A 20,811-nucleotide genomic window follows, 5' to 3' on the forward strand; every position below is an offset into this window, starting at 1 on the left:
TCAGACTTAGGAAATGTACACTTTTCCTACACACGCCTTTCCTAGACACTTCTCAGTAGTTGGTAACCAAATTAAAATAAAATAGTATTTGTCACATGCRCTGAATACAGCAGGTATAATACTAGTATAAATGCTGATAATACTAGTATTATAATACTAGTATAAATGCTGACTTATAAGCACTTATCCAAAATGTAGTTAAGAAAATAGAGAAAATAGCAGACGGTGGTTTCTGAAAATATTTACTAAATAAACTGATGTAAAAAAAAGTACACAATAAAATAACAATAATGAGGCTATATGCAGGGGGTACCGGTACTGAGTTAATGTGCTGGGGTAAAGGTTAGTTGAGATAATTTGTACATGTAGGTAGAGGTAAAGTGACTATGCATAGACAATAAACAGCTAATAGCAGCAGTGTAAAAAAGGGGGGAGGTGGGGGGTCAATGCAATTGTCCGGGTGGCCATTTGATTAATTGTTCAGCAGTTTTATGGCTCGGGGRTAGAAGCTGTTAAGGAGCATTTTGGACCTAGACTTGGCGCTCCAATACCGCTTGCCGTACGGTAGCAGAGAGAAGACTCTATGACTTGGGTGACTGGAGTCTTTGACAATTTTTTGGGCCTTCCTCTGACACCGGCTAGTATATAGGTCCTGGATGACAGGAAGCTTGGCCCCAGTGATGTACTGGGCTGTAAGCACTACTCTCTGTGGCGCCTTACGGTCGGATGCCGAGCAGTTGCCATACCAGGCGATGATGCAACCAGTCATGATGCTCTCGATGGTGTAGCTGTAGAACTTTTTGAGGATCTGGGGACCCATGACAAATCTTTTCAGTCTCCTGAGGAGGAAAAGGCRTTGTTGTGCCCTCTTCACAACTTTCTTGGTGTGTTTGGACCACTCAGACTTACCTTATGCAGTAGTGTAACGGTCTTTGCTGCTGGGGCTTTGCTGCTGGGCGTGCTCTGAATAAATTTAATTCAACCGCTGAAAACCCTCCCASTTGTTGGCCAACAGATTTTCTTGTGGAGTTTTTATTCAATAGGATTTTCAGTACATTTATCTTTAGCCATCCTTGAATATACGGTTTACCTATCATTTGAATTTTGTTGACAAACTCACTGGACTATATCGAGAGAACAGGATATTCAGAATATTAGCCTGATAAAGGTTGTAGAATTAGTAGGGAATTAAGTCAAGGTCAGAATACACTGGCGTATCACCCCTCACCCAGGGTACCTTGCTGACACTGGCTTGTCCCCATGAGTAAGTTCAAGGTCAGAATACGCATAGAGAGAAAAGTGCATAAAAAGAGAATAAAATTATATTTATGTGGGTGTAACTTGGKTCTGAATAAACCCCCTAGCGAGAGAGGACTGTGTTTGGCTTGCAATGTTTCTGCAGACTACCACGATGGCAGAGTTTGTTAAACAAATCCCGACCCAATTGATACAAATAATATTAATTATATCATCCTGCCAGGAAGGCATACTTTGTAGATCTACTCATAATCAAGACAGTTGCAGTAGGACTATTAATTAGCCTGAGGACTCACACTCGCTGCTCCGTCGTTCACTACATAAACTAACGTCCGTGGGCGTGGCATAACGTTTGGCGTCTGGGTAGACAGGCAAATCATTAGTAGCCAATTGCTAGCTAACTACACAAAGTGATAGATGAACATGTATGCACACACACACACACACACACACACACACACACACACACACACACACACACACACACACACACACACACACACACACACACACACACACACACACACACACACACACACACACACACACACACACACACACACACACACACACACACACACACACACACACACAGGAGTTAGTCATTAGGTTCCAATTCATGCCATTTTCCTTCTTACCCTTGGCCTTAACAAATTCATGATAGCAAGTCTGAAAGCTGTAAACAATTGCAACATTAACTGCGTAGTTACCTGACTAGCTTTTTTAAATTTTTTATGTAGCTGTCATTGTTACTGTAGCCAGAAGATCTTCCTTTAATTACAGCTGTCACTAATCCTGTTTTGTCCCAGAAACATTGATTTTGTTGTAAAATTCTATTTGCTTCCATTTCAAGTTTTTTGGCAAGTTGTTATTATAATGTAGTATAATGTTTATACCAAAGCTATAAAAAAAAGTATTCACTCCCCTTGACTTTTTCCACATTTTGTTGTGTGACAGCCTGAATATATAGTTGATTAAATGTAGATGTTGTGTCACTGATCTACACATATTACCCTACAATGTCAAAGTRGAATTTAGTTGGATTTTTTTTTWTTTTTACAAATGTATTTACAATGAAAAGCTGAAATGTCTTGAGTCAAAAAGTATTCAACCCCTTTGTTATGGCAAGCCTGAATAAGTTCAGGACTAAACATTAGCTTGCCAGAAGCATACAACCCTCCATCCCACTGCTGGCTTGCTTCTGAAGCTAAGCAAGGTTGGGCCCTGGATGGGAGACCAGATGCTGCTGGGAGTGGTGTTGGAGGGCCAGTAGGAGGCACTCTTTCRTCTGGTCTAAAAAATATCCCAATTCCCCAAGGCAGTGATTGGGGACATTGCCCTGTGTAGGTTGCTGTCTTTTGGATGGGATGTTAAATGGGTGTCCTGACTCTGTGGTCACATGGCATTTATTATAAGAGTAGGGGTGTTTAGCCCTGGCTAAATTMCCAATCTGGCCCTCATACCATCATGGTCACCTAATCATCCCCAGTTTACAATTGGCTAATTCATCCCCCTCCTCTCCCCTGTAACTATTCCCCAGGTCGTTGCTGTAAATGAGAACGTGCTAAATAACAAATTGGTGATTTACTGCCACCCGCAGTGCTGGAGTCCTGTCATTCAATTATTGTGGCCACTTCATGGTGGTGATGAAACTTAAAGCCATTTACAGCCATAAGCAATCCAAATTGAAGATTAAGATAATTCTCTGATCATTGGCTAATCATTCTCAATCCATAGAAATCCCCACCCAGTTGACTACTTTAAAATGGTGGAAGCCCTCAATGTCCATGCAAAAACATTTTACATCCAACTAGAGATCTCTGTCAGTATGTCTCTCTGTTTTCAACCTCGACAGAATTGCCTTCTGTTCCTTTGGCTGCAGTTGAACTGTCTTTGCACACAGAATCAGGTTCTTTGTCCTCATCATCCATAATTCACTCCGCTCATTTAGCTGTCTGTCCCTCACAACTTTAGTAGGAATATAGGCTGGCTCACTGATGGCGCGTTTGACTTTGAACTACAGCTAGGACGATAAAACAAAAATTATCAACACCAACCATTCCGATCACTTATTGCAAGCATTTTGCTTATGTCGTTCATTACGATAAGTAGTCTACGCTAGAGAAAAGTGAAGTTTGATATTAAATAAGTTTGCTAACAAACAAACTACAAACAAACTAATAGTAATAGATTAAATGATAATAAAAAAAACTGTGATGCACATTAATGTAATAAACTTATTGTTCGATTTATTGTTATCGCAATATGGATTTTTTTCCATATCACCCAACTCTACATTGTATATAATATCATTTTTTTCAATTTCGACCGGCTCAACCACCTAAAAAAAAGTCCAGTCCATTTGGCAGACGGSCAATTCGACCTTGCCATAACCCTAACAAGCAGTTGAATATCAACAGAGTTGCAGTTCATAGTTTCTTCTTAGTTTGATCATCTGTAGATCATTTACAGATATCAAATCAAATCTTATTGGTCACATACACATGGTTAGCAGATGTTAATGCGAGCGGCATAGGCAAGGTGCAGTAGATGGTATAAAATACAGTATATACATGTGAAATGAGTAATGTAAGATATTTAAGCATTATTAAAGTGCCATTATTTAAAGTGGCATTGTTTAAAGTGACTAGTGATCCATTTATTAAAGTGTCCCGTGATTGGTTCTCAATGTGGGCAGCAGACTCTCTCAGTTAATGATTGCTGTTTAGCAGTCTGATGGCCTTGAGATAGAAGCTGTTTCTCAATCTCTCGGTCCCAGCTTTCATGTACCTGTACTGACCTCACCTTCTGGATGATAGCAGTGTGAACAGGCAGTGGCTCGTTGGTTCTTTACCACACTGTCTGTGTGGGTGGACCATTTTAGTTTGTCTGTGATGTGTATGCCCAGTCCCTATCTAGGGGATTATCAAAATTAAGTATGACGAAATACAGTAACAACAACTGGTGAATGACCCAAGAAACCTTCACCTCATTGCCAGTAAAAACAAATAAAGAATCCTACCAGTAATCCTAATCAAATAATAATCCCTGATATTTAAGAACCCTCTTTTTTCCATAGAGACACAATATATTTCACACAGATATAGCTCCTACTTTTATCCTGTAAATATCTAGCCTCAAAGACTAGATCATTTCAGAAGATGTGTCGTTTCAGAATGAGAGGTGCTGTAGCTCTGCTGCTGTTTTCTCTGTTTGGGGCATGGGCTGAAGCTACAGAGATGGCCCACAAGACCCCTGACATCTGGTCTAAGCTGGAGGAGCTGAGAGACATGGTGGTGGAACAGARACAGGAGCTGAGCGTCACCAAGACTGAACTGCAGCTCCAGAAGAGCAAGGTGGAAGAGCTGGAGAAAGAGAAAGCAGGTCATGTCAGAAATATCAGGCATTTGTAAATTGGATTGATACAGGTGGATAAGTAAGCATTTGCCTTGTTGTTATTTCAATCTCAGATTGTCCTTTTAAATAATCAACTCCGTTTCACAGCCAGACCAACTGTGGCCTTCTCTGCTGGTTTGACTGACTCTGGAAACGTAGGTCCATTCAGTACTGCTACTAYACTGATCTTCAGTAGAGTCATCACCAACATCGGCAAGGCCTACAACCCAATTACAGGTACTAACTAACAAGAGGGAAATCCATTTGAATGTTGCATAACATTCATCCAACAATGCCAAATATTGAGTCAGTCATCTCATCATAATTTTTTATGAATGCAATTTAATGTAATTCTTCTGGGATGATTTTGTTGCATGTTTCTCAGTAATCTCTGTATATAATTTTACTTCACTAACTTGTTTTATATTTTACTTTGAAATCATGATAAGACACTAGATTTTCAGAGTGGACATAATCTGAGGGACAAATTCTATATTCAAGCTTTTAAATGAGTTTACTTTTGTACTAGCTATATGATACCAAACACGTACAGTACCAGTCAAAAGTTTGGACACACCTACTTATTCCAGGGATTCTTATTTTACTATTTTCTACATTGTAGAATAATAGTGAAGACTTCAAAACTATTAAATAACACATATAGAATCATGTAGTAACCAAAAAGTATAAAACAAATCAAAAATATATTCAGATTTTTCAAATAGTAAAAATAAAGAAAAACCACACCTCTAAGTATGTCCAAATTTGACTTTTACTTTTACTTTAACTTTTGTCAAAATTACCGTATGTCTACGGTAATTTTTAAAATTAAATATTTTATGTTATTTAATCTGTCACCCTGATTTTATTTAGTTATAACAATGTTTTGTTTGATACTTATTGTGTTTGGTGGTAATTTGTGTTTACTAGTCCCTTACTTAATTTTACTAACTCAGCAAAAAAGAAACGTCCTCTCACTGTCAACTGCGTTTATTTTCAGTCACTTAACATGTGTAAATATTTGTATGAACATAACAAGATTCAACAACTGAGACATAAACTGAACAAGTTCCACAGACATGTGACTAACAGAAATGGAATAATGTGTCCTGAACAAAGGTGGGGTCAAAATCAAAAGTAACAGTCAGTATCTGGTGTGGCACCAGCTGCATTAAGTACTGCAGTGCATCTCCTCCTCATGGACTGCACCAGATTTGCCAGTTCTTGCTGTGAGATGTTACCCCACTCTTCCACCAAGGCACCTTGAGATTCTGTGGGGAATGGCCTAGCTCTCACCTCCGATCCAAAAGGTCCAGACGTGCTCAATGGGATTGAGATCTGGGCTCTTCGCTGGCCATGGCAGAACACGAGCAATATGGCTGGTGGCATTGTCATGCTGGAGGGTCATGTCAGGATGAGCCTGCAGGAAGGTACACATGAGGGAGGAGGATGTCTTCCGTAACGCACAGCATTGAGATTTCCTGCAAACACACAGCTCAGTCCGATGATGCTGTGATACACCGCCCAGACCATGACGGACCCTCCACCTCCAAATCGATCCCGCTCCAGAGTACAGGCCTCGGTGTAACGCTCATTCCTTCAACGATAAACGCAATTCCGACCATCACCCCTGGTGAGACAAAACGCGGCTGTCTGGTCCAGTGACGGTGGGTTTGTGCCCATAGGCGACGTAGTTGCCGGGATGACTGCCTTACAACAGCCTACAAGACCTCAGTCCAACGCAGGGGACCCTGGGCATCTTTCTTTTGGTGTTTTTCAGTGTCAGTAGAAAGGCCTCTTTAGTGTCCTAAGTTTTCATAACTTTGACCTAATTGCCTACTGTCTGTAAGCTGTTAGTGTCTTAACGACCGTTCCACAGGTGCATGTTCATTAATTGTTTATGGTTCATTGAAGAAGCGTGTTTAAACCCTTTAAAATGAAGATCTGTGAAGTTATTTGGATTTTTACGAATTATCTTTGAAAGACAGGGTCCTGAAAAAGGGACATTTCTTTTTTTGCTGAGTTTATTTGTTAAAAACATTCCAGCTACAGCAACATGAGACAGACAGTGCTGATATCACTCTATTTCTCCTCTGATGCAGGCATCTTCACAGCATCAGTGAAAGGAGTCTACTTCTTCAGATTCACAGCCATGTCATCCCGCCACCCACAACTCATGGGCATTGAGATGTTTCACAATAATCAAAGAGTTCTATATAATGTAGAAAGAAATACAGTTGGGGGTTGGCAGTACATATCTAATGCGTTGACACTAGAGCTGGAGAAGGGGGATGTGGTCTACCTTCGTCTCCCTGGAGACCAGGGTCTCCATGATAGCCATGATAACCACAACACCTTCAGTGGCTTCCTGCTCTTCCCTGTGTGAGGACAGCACCATTCTGTGATGTGAGGATTTTCCTCTTTAACCAATAAATAAWTCATCACTTTAYWATTTWWAWWWWTWWAAATWRTAAAGGGAAAGAGGAAGAAGTGGAGARGTATAGTAATAAATATGACCATTACATATCCCAGAGCTGTGTTGGGAATAAGAACCAATTTAGGGTTATTTTTCAAGTAACACATGTAGGCTACATTACATTAAGGTAACAGATACATTCAGGTCACACTACAGTCAGAGACTCAGATAAGGACAGAGACACATTTATAGTGGTGTAAGAAGGGATTGTGATTATAATCACAATATTATGACATGAACTCAGCTTTCTGATGTGTCTCAGGGTTAGTCGTTCAGACATATCCATATTTAATAAGTAACTAGTGACCTTATCAAATCAAATCAAATGTATTTATATAKCCCTTCTTACATCAGCTGATATCTCAAAGTGYTGTACAGAAACCCAGCCTAAAACCCCAAACAGCAAGCAATGCAGGTGTAGAAGCACGGTGGCTAGGAAAAACTCCCTAGAAAGGCCAAAACCTAGGAAGAAACCTAGAGAGGAACCAGGCTATGAGGGGTGGCCAGTCCTMTTCTGGCWGTGCCGGGTGGAGATTATAACAGAACATGGCCAAGATGTTCAAATGTTCAAAATGACCAGCATGGTCAAATAATAATAATCACAGTAGTTGTCGAGGGTGCAGCAAGTCAGCACCTCAGAAGTAAATGTCAGTTGGCTTTTCATAGCCGATCATTAAGAGTATCTCTACCGCTCCTGCTGTCTCTAGAGAGTTGAAAACAGCAGGTCTGGGACAGGTAGCACGTCCGGTGAACAGGTCAGGGTTCCATAGCCACAGGCAGAACAGTTGAAACTGGAGCAGCAGCACGGCCAGGTGGACTGGGGACAGCAAGGAGTCATCATGCCAGGTAGTCCTGAGGCATGGTCCTAGGGCTCAGGTCCTCCGAGAGAGAGAAAGAAAGAGAGAATTAGAGAGAGCATACTTAAATTCACACAGGACACCGGATAAGACAGGAGAAGTACTCCAGATATAACAAACTGACCCTAGCCCCCCGACACATAAACTACTGCAGCATAAATACTGGAGGCTGAGACAGGAGGGGTCAGGAGACAGTGATACCCCCGGACAGGGCCAAACAGGAAGGATATAACCCCACCCACTTTGCCAAAGCACAGCCCCCACACCACTAGAGGGATATCTTCAACCACCAACTTACCATCCTGAGACAAGGCCGAGTATAGCCCACAAAGATATCCACCACGGCACAACCCAACCTTACGATATTATCACAATTTCATGCCGATAAAAAGAGACCAAAAAAACAAACAGGGTTGTTTTCCTACAGCGTTTTACAGAGTCTGATCCAAATGACCTGCAATAAGGAAAACTCACCCAGTGTTTTGTGTTATCTGAGAGCTTGACATGGTTTAAGTTTTTCCTTCAGAAACACATGCTAAATTCTCATGCACTGTGTTTCTAAGACTAAACTTTGAATAAACTTTAAGGTTAAGGAGTTAGGAGGAGTTGGATTAAGGTTAGCTAACATGCTAAGTTAAAAAAATAATGTAAATAAGAATAGGTTTCTAAAAACTGCTACATTGTGGATGCTACCATGATTACAGATAAYGATGAATGAATAGTGAATAATGATGAGTGAGAAAGTCACAGATGCACTGTGTGCATCCCAGCTACATCCCCTGCATATATATAGAATAGAAAATAGAATAGAAAATAGAAAATAACCTAGTACCATAAATGAGAAATGCTAATAAACGGCTAATCACTAACAGTCATGCTAAAACGCTAATGCTTTCCAATGCAAAATGCTAACGTAGTGCTAATGYTAGCGGGAGCGCGAGCTAGCTAACAAGCTCAACGGTAATTATACACAATAGACCACAAAACCTAGCTCCATATAAAATGACACAGATCTCAAGGCACTTATGTTTAGATGCACGCACAATTAGATATACAGGGATTCAGTCCACAGGAGGCCATCAGACATACAGGGCTTCAGTCCACAGGAGGAAAAGTGCAGCAGGAGGGTAAACTGTGGAAGTGCTCATCAAGATGGGGAAAGCATGTTTCTGACGACACAACCTGCTAGGGTCATAGACTAACTGAAACTGAAGTCCCAGGAATGAAGGCCACTGATAAGCTGAACGAGATGTGGTGATAAGTATTTGGCGTGACCTTGACCAATAAGACACTAACAAAAGTGGGGGTCCTCTGAATGGGAGACTAAGCTGCAGGCCTAGAACTTACCAGAAGGGATGACTAGAATCAGCTGACTGAAGCTGGCTGTTTTAATAAGTATAGCTGTGATACCATGTGACCCCACAGGACTATAAAATAGCGCAGCTCTCTCTCTCTCCCTCTCGCTCTTGTCCTTGGGAAATATTATATTGGTCTTCAGGTTTTCATAACCACTTATTTCTAACAATTCAMTAATGATGAGAAGGGAGATGGGAATTAGTTCAACCATTTATTTCAACGTGTTCATCAACAACACATACAACTCCCATGATGCTTTGTGGCACAACCCCAATACATAACAGGAAAGATCCTCAATTTTAGCAGACCATCAAGGGGCCTTCGCCTACTTATCAGTCCCAGGGAATCCCACAGTGAAAAGCTGAAATTCAGTACTTTCATTCATCTGCTTGCTCTGCCCTTGTGTGGCTTGTGAACGTCACAGAGTCTCAGATTTTCATAGATGGGTCATAAATGTTTGCTGCTCAAACAGTTCGGATGTTTTAGACGTTTCTGTAAGAATAACCATTTTCGGGATCTGCCCTTGTCTCACAAACACCGCTCTAGCTTAGCTTAGGTCATTGTTGGTATCAGCGGATGCAGAAGAAATAGACAAATTCAATGCAACAACCCAGCAGTCGATGTTTAAGGGGGGTTAGAAGTACAAAATGCGCCGGCATCATGGTGGAACTGTAGGAGTTGAACTGTAAACTGATAAGTTAGGGAAAGTATTTTTAGGGAAAGAGTTTATGAAGTACTGGCCTTGTAACCTGCAGGGATGAAATTTGGGGACCCAAACTATAGGCTTCTGGAGCCATACTCAAATGACAGTATAGCGCCAAACCTATGGAGTTGATTTATGATTTCTAGAAGGTTTTAATTATATGCCCAGAACTTTCACTGTATTTTTTACAATTTRTATCATATTAAATATCAGCCACTATTGGTAGCTACCGTCAGTTATCACCACATACATTTGTAACTGTCACTTTAGTGTTAGTTTCCTTACATTTTGCATCATTCCATTAGTTTACCTTCCTTTCCTCTGTCAYGTTCGTGTGGTTGTTCCTGACGATCTCTAGCAGTAGTGGATCATATTAGGCTAATGTATTACCAGTTGTGCAATAATTTGGGTCATGTACACTACTTGAATCATTATGGAACGCAGACTATATGTAGCAGTTAAAACCTGGAGCCTGGCACACGGTTCATGACTGGATCATTGTCATCACAGTTCAATGATTAGTGGCCCCKATTGAACACTTATCTCACCTTCCAATATTTCATGGATTGAACAATTTAATATGACAACTTTCAGGAAGTATTTTTATTCAACTATACATTTTTTGCATAAAGGCTCTCCAAACCTGTTTCTTTTATTATTATTTATAAATACGTTCCTAACCATACAAGATCAGAGTATTTGTAATCTACCAATTGGTGCTGAAAAGCAAACAAATATCAATGTATTTCCATGGCTTTCTTTATCTGATTCCTAATATTCTGAATTGTTCTCTCCATGTATTCTAGTCTGTCGAGAACATTCAAATTAAAGATACACCAAATTTAAAGGGATGGCTTTAGATAAATGTACTGAAAACCCTATTGAATGAAAACTTGGCCAGCAAGTGGGAGGGTTTTCAGTGGTTGAATTAAATGTATTTAGAACCACGCCTGCAAAGCCCGTTAAGCACCTGCATAAGGTAAGTCTGAATAGCAACTACTGAGAAGTGCGTAGGAAAGGCGTGCATAGGAAAGGAGTACATTTCCTACGTGTAAATCGCACCATATGGAAATTGGGACGGAAGAGCCCATACACTAAGCAGTCTCAGAAGACTTGGTCTCAGAAGAAGACATAAGAYTTTAGAGAGCTAGTTAAAAGGGTGGCAGGTAGCCTATYGGTTAGAGCTTTGGGTCAGTAACTGAAAGGTCACTAGTTTGAAYACCCGAGCAGACAAGGTAAAAAATCTGTGGCTGTACCSTTGAGCAAGGCACTTATCCCTAATTTGCTCCAGGGGTGCTGTACTACTATGGTTGACCCTGAAGAAATAACACATTTCACTACAGGGTATGTGGCATTTGTATGGCCTGTACACTTAAGCTAACCTTCTTCAAGGAAAGAAGACAATCAGAGCACAGCCTCCGCGACTCAAGGAGGAGCCAACAGACAGCAACAAGGAGCACAATCCAGAGGAAAGGAAAAACATAAAGAAGGAACCCCAGCTCAGAAGAAAGGACACCGACATCTTCTCTTTGTTTTTGTTTTTTACATGCGGCCTGAACAACARAGACAGCAACAGACTTTGCTCACAGATTCAGTATAACATCTTTAATATTCAGATATCTCGAAGTCTTTCTTGTCTTTCACTCTATACCTTTTTCCATGATCATTCTCATTATGTTTGTAAATAATTAGATTAGTGTCATTAAGGRCTCTATTCAGTCTGTAAAGCTCAAGCGTCACAGATTCCKCAACAGAAATGTAAAGGTAATTTTTGATTGAGCAGACATATGCAGYGTTTACCATGAATGCAGCCTCCGTTAAAGAGAGAACATTGCCTTTAAATTTCAATCATAATGTGAATCTGAATTTTCTCGATGSGGATTSAATAGAGCCCTACATGTTGGTATAAAATAATTGTGTTGCCTTTTTATTGTGGTAAAATTAGCTCCAATTGACTCAAAGAATTCATACCTTCAGATAAACTATTGTTCAAATTGTTTCCTTAAAGAGTAATTGTTCAATAACTCATRAGTCAGGTCTCTTTAGAAGACCAATACTGTCCAATAACGGACTGATGCTCCGATTTCACAATTTTATAGAAAATAACTTGACACACTCCCTTAAGAAGTTCATTCAGACTCATAAATGAGACAAGTGTTCATCTCTGCCATCGTTTATGCCACTGATAGAACACAACTGTTTGGGGTGCTGCGCAGTGGTGCCTTGAAGTATTTGTTTGTTCCTTGTTCATTGTTTAAACTTGTTTAAACTCGTCGGTTATAGTTGCTTTGCTTTTAGTAGTTTAATTGTGTTTTATGTTGCATCGGATTACCGATTAGGCTACGGTAGAGCGACATGAAGTGCGTACAGTGGATTATTCTCTTACTTGGATTACTTTTGCTGGTACCTGAAACAGCATGCGACCTTCTGAGAAAGTCGGCGGCACCACACATCCGCWACAGCAGAAACTCTTTTACAATGTAATAATTCACATTGGGGAGAACGGATCAAAGGGGACATACCTGCAGAGATCGTGAGACAAAACAACCTGGGTGAAGGACTACTAAAAAGGAAGAGGAAAAGGGGCAGGAAAGGCGGTGTGCGGCAGAGGTTGAGAAGGAACATATCAAAGTTTTCGCTTCCAACTATCCTGCTCTCCAATGTCCAATCGTTTAAGGGGAAAATGGAGAAATTGCGGGCAAACTCACGGTTTGAGTACAGGGAGGCCTGTGTGATGGCCTTTTCTGAAACTTGGCTGTCGGAGGCGGTGCCCGACTCTGAAGTCACCCCTGATGGATTCACTATTACTCGTATGGACAGAGAGAGTGAAGCTACTGGTAAGGAGCCCGGAGGCAGTCTGTGTTCTGATAAATGATAGATGGTTAAAACTACGATTGTCAGGAATAAAATATGCACTCCTGATATAGAGCTACTGTCAGTGTCACTACGCCCCTTCTACCTCCCCTGTGAATTCCCCCAGATTTTTCTGACAGTTGTTTATATCCATCCAAGAGCAAACAGTGTCAATGCAGCTGACATCATTTTTAACCTCACTTAAGAGCTTGATGCGATTTCCCCTGATGCGCCCAAATTCATCATGGGGGATTTCAATAGCTGTACTCTTAAGCACACTTTGAGTACTTACACCTAGTATGTGAATTGTCTAACAATGAAAAATACGATCATTGACTTATGTTACGGCTCGGTTCCCAAAGCGTWTTCATCCTTGGCCAGACCTCCACTGGGTGGATCAGATCATAACACTGTTTTTCTACAACCAACTTATAGGCAGTTACTCAAAAGGGAGAAGGTGGTGGAAAAACAAATACAGGTGTGGGACAATGATAGTATTGATCAATTGCAGGTACGGCTTGATTGTACCAGCTGGAGTGTATTTAAAGAATCATCAGCTGACCTGAAGGAGTTGACTAACGTAATATCTGGCTATATGGAATTCTGTGTTGATTTGGTGATCCCCAAAAAACAAGTTAGATATTTCCTAACAACAAACCATGGGTGACCAAAGAATTGAAAGTGGTGCTTAATAAGAAGAAACAAGTGTTTACCTTCGGGAATCCACTCAAAATAGAAGAGGTACAGAGAGATGTGAACAGTGATAAAAAAGGCAAGATGCCAGGACAAGGATAAGGTGCAACAGATAATGTTACAGGGAGACTCTCGGTCTGCCTGGTTGGGCATTAAGAATATGGTAAAYGCCCCCTTCAAAGGTAGGCAATGTATCGATCCCTGCCTGGACGAGAGGGTGTGCCTCTCTAAAGCCAATGAACTAAACAAGTTCTTCACCTGCTTTGAAACAGGCGTCTCCCCCGCTCCCCTGGCCTGTCTGGAGGAGGATGTCATGGCAACCAAGAGCGTGCTTGTCATCGATGAGGAAGTCGTACAAAGAGTATTGAAAAGCACTGGAGCACGAAAGAGCCCGTGGCCTGATAACATAAGTGGTCGTGTCTTGAAACACTGTTCCACTCAGGTGTCTTCTGCTCTCTCTTTCAGCGGTCCCTGGATACATTTGAAATTCCATCTCTATGGAAAAAATCTATTGTTGTACCTGTCCCAAAAACCTCTCATCCATCYGCATCAAATGATTACAGACCTGTCGCTCTTACCTCTCTCTTGATGAAATCTCTTGAAAAGATCATCAAGGCATACATAATCAACACCACCAGACACCTTCCTGACCCCCTCCAATTTGCATACCGGTCAGAGAGAGGGACAGATGATGCCATCCTTTCGCTCTTACATCTGGTGTACATGCCAGATGTATTTGGAGGGCAGTGAAACCCATGTGCGTATCATGTTTGCAGATTTCTCTTCGGCATTTAACACAATCAATCCGTTGGTCCTCGCGGACAGACTGAGAGGAGACTTCAGACTTGATGCTATGCTTATCACATGGATCACCAACTTCCTWACTGATAGGTCTCAGCAGGTACGAGTTGGCAACACACTCTCTGAGGTGCGCACTACTTCAGTTGGAACGCCACAGGGCAGTGTTCTTTCACCARTACTATACATACTGTATACTTTCGTATTTGTATTTATTATGGATCCCCATTCTCTTTTATAAATCATTCATTGAGARCGTTCTGTCCTACTGCTTGACCTGCTGGTTTGGGAATATCAAGGTTGCAGAAAAATAGGTTGGGCAAGATAGTCAGGACTTGTGGAAAAATCATCTCTCTACATGGGCAGAGCCCTCCATAAGGCGAATAAAATAGCGGTTGACTCTTCCCATCCACTCCACCATGAATTCCAGCTGCTTCCCTCTGGATGTAGGTACAGACTGCCTAAGGTTAAAAAAAATAGGGCCAAGTACTCTTTTATTCCGAATGTAATTCTGCAACTTAACAACATTTTTTACTAATTGCACTTAGCACTTGCACTATGAAACTGCACTTACCCTGCCTATTTGCTTGTAAATATCCTTTGCTATTTATTTTACATTTTTAGATGTGATATGTTTTATGACTGCTGCAAGATGAATTGCCTCTTTGAGGACATTAAAGTTTTTCTGAATCTGAACTGTTGTGAGCCATATCTCCCTGCTCTGACACAGAGAGGGAAAGGGGAATATGAATKAGGGGAATAGGCCCAGTGCAGCTGGTGAAGATGAATAGAATCAGAACCTTTTTTGTGGGGAATCTGGCAGAGAGAGGAGAAAGGGAGAGGGAGAGAGAGGGAGACTTGAAAGTAAGGTAGATGATAGAGGTCTTCCTATGAAGGTAACAATTCTGGCAAGGGAGGAGAGAGGATAGAAGAGAGGATAGAAGAGAAAGAAAGGAGTGAGAGTGAGGGTGAGTTAGTTAGATAGAGGACTCCCATTGAAGGTCACAGAAACCTGGACCCCAGTGGCATCAGCCATCTTGGCAAGTCACATCAGTAGCAGCTTTCAACGAGTTGAATGAGCTGGGTTTCTAAGGGGAGTGTTGTTGTACCTGATAAGGTTAATACATTTTTGACTGGGGGGTGTTACGGAGGAAATTGCACCCCCTCTGCATCCTGTGCCTTCCTGCAGCTGTACTCTGGAACTGTGGAGGCACCTGGAGGACCAGATGTCTTGGGTTGACATCTATGGTGGCATCTATCCTATCCTCCAACTGGCATGGATTTCTATGGTAATATCTGTCAATCCTATCCTCCAGTTGGCAATGTGTATCCTCCGATTGGCAAAGATTTCCATGGTGCTGATCAATCCCCCAGCTGGCGTAGAACATCTATGGTGACATCTATTCCCAGTTGACAGAGAGAACCCGTTAAGATCCAGCCAGGGCCCTGTCTATCTCCCTAMCCAGATCTCCCTTAGCTCTGCTGGCAGACCAGACCCTTTTTGTTGCTCCCCATTGGACAGAGAGGAAGTGGGAGGAGGGAGTTGTCGCTGGGGATAGAGGGATTTCTATAAAGGTCACAGGAAACTGGACCACAGTCATATCCACCATCTTGGTAAGGGACATTGGTAACAGCTGTCAGTGGGGTGAAGTTGGAGTTGGACAAGCTCTCTCTTATCACCCCTCCTCTCCCTCTCTCTCTCACCCCCTTCTCTCTACCTTTTACCCTCTTTCCAGAGAGACCCAAACAGCTGTAGCTTGAGTGAACCCAGGAGGTATTGTCCAGAGACTGGCATACAGCCTATCTTCGGGGGGTTGGTAGACGGGCAGTGGTGGTAAAAGTACCCAATTATCCTACTGAGTAAAAATAAAGATAACTTAATAGAATATTACTCAAGTAAAAGTGAAAGTCACCCAGTAAAATACTACTTGAGTAAAAGTCTAAAAGTATTTGGTTTTAAATATACTTAAGTATCAAAAGTAAATTTAATTGCTAAAATATACTGAAGTATCAAAAGTAAAAGTATAATAATTTCAAATTCCTTATATAAAGAAAACCAGACGGCATCATTTTCTTGTTTTTTATTTATTTACGGAGTGCCAGGAGCACACTCCAACACTCAGACATCATTACAAATKAAGCATKTGTGTTTAGTGAGTCCGCCAGATCAGAGGCAGTAGGGATGACCAGGGATGTTATCTTGATAAGTGTGTGAATTGGACCATTTTCCTGTCCTGTTAAGCATTCAAAAAGTAACGAGTACTTTTGGGTATCAGGGAAAATGTATGGAGTAAAAAGTACATTATTTTCTTTAGGAATGTAGTGAAGTAAAAGTAAAAGTTTTCAAAAATATAAATAGTAAAGTAAAGTCCAGATACCCCAAAAAACTACTTAAGTAGTACTTTCAARTATTTTTACTTAAGTACTTTACACCACTGTAGACGGGTTGGTTGTTTAGTAACAAAACCAATGTCTGTGCAACTATGGGGCAAAACMGACAGGGTTRGCTTAGATTGTTGATAACATGTAAACTGTATTTCTTCTCCAATSTTTATTGAAAACATATATGAAGTGGCACAATTTACACTTTTCTCTCMAATACATTGTTACAGTTGTTGATTAGCTAACTAGCTAGCAACATTTGCCATATTAGAATGATGTCCCAGTCAAAACAACTCAAAACCAAACATGGTATCAAGAACAAGATCAAATGAGCTGAAACGAGCCACTTACGAATAACCACATGGTACCTTCTTATCATTGTTGCTAGCTATCTGACCAGCCAGAATCACAACAACACCCATTTGAAGAGCACAGATMATTTTTGTGGCGTTGTCAGCTAACCCCTTTATGGAAAGAGGCAACAGTATCCACACAGTAACAAAAGCAAAACAGTAGGCATATTTCATTGCATAACCAAGCCCTCATCTGTATTCAGCACGAACACAGTTTGATAGAGTCCTAAAATCAAGTGTTTTGTCAACCCCCTCACCTTCCTACACTCACATGAATTTCTAGGTGAATTAGTAGGGTCTAACATTGGCACTGTGTCACAGTGATAGCAGCTATAGATAAGCCGTGCAATTTAGGAAGAGTACCCACTTCACATGAATAAATATTCATGGTAAATAATATATCCATAACACGCATGCATACATAGTACCATATATACATACACATACTATAATAGACATACATAACTTTTTTAAAGAATTATATTTATTAATAAATGTCCCGCAACCCTACCACCCGCTCCAATTGGAGTAAACTAATTAAACCACTTCTGCTTTTTACCTTCAATTTAAAATAATTTTTTGCTTGATTTAAAAACCCATTTTTTTTAAGACAAGGAAAACCCCCCCAGGGTTTTCTACGTTATAATAGTTTCGCTTGTTTGTTCTTAGTCTTTCCGTCTATTCTGTGCCCATGCCATTTTATTCGTCACTTGTAACTGTGCTATTTACAAATCGCCCTATACCATTTCACACGACCTTGGCCCCCTCCACCTACGCTCAAGAATTCACTTAGTTTATCTTGGTTATTAGTCCCACCTTCAAGTTCACTCAACCTTCCATCTTTTGCCAAAATCATATGGATTTGGATTTTTATTGCCATATATTTATTCAACTGTGCTGTGATAGGCTTCACAAAAGATTTGGAACTTCCTATTCTCATAAGCTTCGTACAGATTTTGTAAATTTAAAAAATAAAACATTGCTTTTCATAAAATAATTGTATATATTATTGATTGATTGGCTATGCTATGCTTTTTAAATCGCAGTAGTTGCTATCTGTTATGCGTTAGTTCTAGGCAATGTTGCAATTCTTTCAGCATTCTGGAAACCTGTGAAAAAGAGCTCCATATGGACAATACAAATAATGATTAATGACTTGCCTCTCACAACAGAATCTGCAGAGGCTGGGAAGATTGTATACCCATATATATCAATTCTAATTAGTTGCAAGAATTGTTGTACAGTAAGTTTAAATTGAAAATTAGAAGTTTGGAATCGGCGGTTTGTTTTGGCGTATCAATTCATAAAGCCATGTGCCATGGAGATGTGCGGGTAAGTCGAAATCCGTTGTCCCAACTATTTTTGGCAATTTATATGGCACAGCTGTAAGTTTTTTGGTCCTAAATGAAATTGGTATATGTTTTTATTTATCAACTTTTCTTAACCATTTATGTTTCTTTTAATAGCAGGGCCGACTACAAGTTCCTTACTTTTTTCCCCTTGCTACTTGCCTGCTCCATTTTTTTGTGGTAAAGGCTGCAATTAATTGGTTGTATTTTGTTGTAGAGGGAGGACATTTCCATTGTGTGTTAGCTGCATGTGTGACATACTCACAGTCTATTTACTGATATCATTCACAAAAATTATCCCTTTTTTAAACATTTCTTCCGATGAAATACAGTTTTTTGTTATCAATTACTGATATTTGAATTTAACCACAGTATTGTTGTTGTAGCTATTTGTTCGATCCTTTTGGTGGATTAAAGCTGAAATTGCAACAACTTTCTAGGCTTGTTTAAAAAATAAGGATATTTTGGAGATTTTTCCTTTTTTCAAACACCGAAGGGTGAGCAGGGTGTAATCTTTGGAAAATAAAGGGAAAGAGAGGCCCTTTTGAACATAGGATGAGACAATTCGTGACCAATTTACTAGAGACCCAGTTTGGAATTAAGTATAAGCTTTTTGTTTTATGAGCTGATGCCTTTAGTGAGAGGCGTCTAACTGCATTTAATAGTTTAATAATTTTGCCCGTTCCGATTCATTATTCGTTATATAAATAGGCCTTTTATTTTATCTGGGCTTGCGTTCAAATAAAATGGTAATATTTTGTTTGTTCAATGATTATTGTAAAAGAAAGGGCGAGGTCATAGGTGTAGGCAAAACATAAGCAAATAGGTAAATGCTGGTTGATATGATAAAGAGTTAATCAGGGTTTGATTTTTCCACAAATAGACAGGTATTGTCCTTTTCTGGTAGCAGAGATCTTTAATGATTTTTTGTAACTTTTCTATAAAAATTTTGGAGTGAGAATCATTTTTTCTTTTTGGGATTTTTTATACGCGAGTATGTCACTTCCGTAGACCATTTATTGGTACACTACATGGCAATATTTAAAATGGTGTTTTTTTAGTGATCAATACGTAATATGGTTTACATTTTAATATGCATAATTTGGTTTTGAATCGAGAGGAATAGAAAGGTATCTAGATCTCTTATGAGGGCCTGGAGAAACTTCTAGTTGTGGTTTTTAAAAGAAAACATGAATCATCGGTACAATGACACGTTAAGGTTTGTTAAGCCAGGATTTCTTTAATCCATTAATTTAATGTTGATTAATTTTAAACAGCTAACTTTGATGCATAATAAATAGATATGCGATAGTGGAACGCTTGTTTTTACTTCCCTCTAGATAGTTTTAAAAATTTTTCTGCGTGTAGCAGTTATTTACTATTTTAGCACGAGGGTTCTATACATAATTTTTTAACGCCATTTTAGTAAGAGATCCCCAAAATTGAAATATTCCTGAAGGCATTTATATAATATAATGCCAGTCGTACTTTATCAAAGCTTTTCAAAATCAGCTCTGAACCAGGCCTGGTGTCCCGATAATTTCATAGTGTTCTAGGATTGTTTCAGTACTGTGCCTTAATATTATCTCAATGTATGCGTCGGCGATGGTAAAAACTGTCTGATTGGATGAATAAGTATTGCAATTACTTTTTTTATTGCTATGCGCGAAGCATTTTGCTAGGGATTTTTGCATCACAACACTGAAGTGTAGAGGTTCGCATTTTTTAATTGGAGCTGGATCTTTAGTAATATACAACTTGGGTCTGTTTCAGTATAACGATATCGAGACCTTCTTGTTGCGTGTCTGATAATCTACCATTTAATATAGGAGTTGGTTAAAACAAGCTAATTATGGTCCTTTGAGTATATAAAAGTTTTGTATACTTACTGGTATACCATCAGCCCTGGAGTTTTTTCATCCTTAAGGCCAATTGCAAGTCAAGCAGTTTCTCTTCTGTAATTTGACTTCAGCATGAGTTTTCTGTCAGATTGTTAATTTACAGTTATTAATAGGAAAAATCCAATAGATAGTTTAAGTTAGTGGAGGATGGAGGAGCCTGAAACGAAAACATTTCTTAAAGTAACTTTACTTCCTGTTTTCAAATATATTTGTGATCATGCGTGACTCATCATTTGTACAAGGTTTTAATACATTTTTTTGGTAGGCATTTCTGACTATTGAAGTTGAAAAAGAAGTTTGGTGCGAATTTTTTTTCCATATTCCTGCCAGTTGCTTTTATTTTTATATATATATTCACTGGATTTTCTTGAATAAGTTCCTCATTTCTTTTTGTTTTTCCTACTAACTTATTGCTGTTGCTTATGGTGTTTTTATTG

General features: G+C 39.8%; 1 protein-coding gene across 1 annotated transcript; it reads left to right on the forward strand.

Moving 5' to 3' along the window:
- The first annotated feature begins 4,216 nt into the window (after positions 1-4,216).
- Positions 4,217-7,111, forward strand: LOC111973474 (complement C1q tumor necrosis factor-related protein 3). Its single transcript, XM_024000847.2, has 3 exons — positions 4,217-4,641; positions 4,762-4,890; positions 6,756-7,111. The coding sequence occupies exons 1-3, from the start codon at positions 4,419-4,421 to the stop codon at positions 7,037-7,039; spliced, it is 636 nt and encodes a 211-aa protein (XP_023856615.1). The 5' UTR covers positions 4,217-4,418; the 3' UTR covers positions 7,040-7,111.
- Positions 7,112-20,811: the final 13,700 nt, after the last annotated feature.

The sequence above is a fragment of the Salvelinus sp. IW2-2015 genome, linkage group LG14, assembly GCF_002910315.2.
Source record: "Salvelinus sp. IW2-2015 linkage group LG14, ASM291031v2, whole genome shotgun sequence".
In the NCBI taxonomy this organism is placed as follows: Eukaryota; Metazoa; Chordata; class Actinopteri; order Salmoniformes; family Salmonidae; genus Salvelinus; species Salvelinus sp. IW2-2015.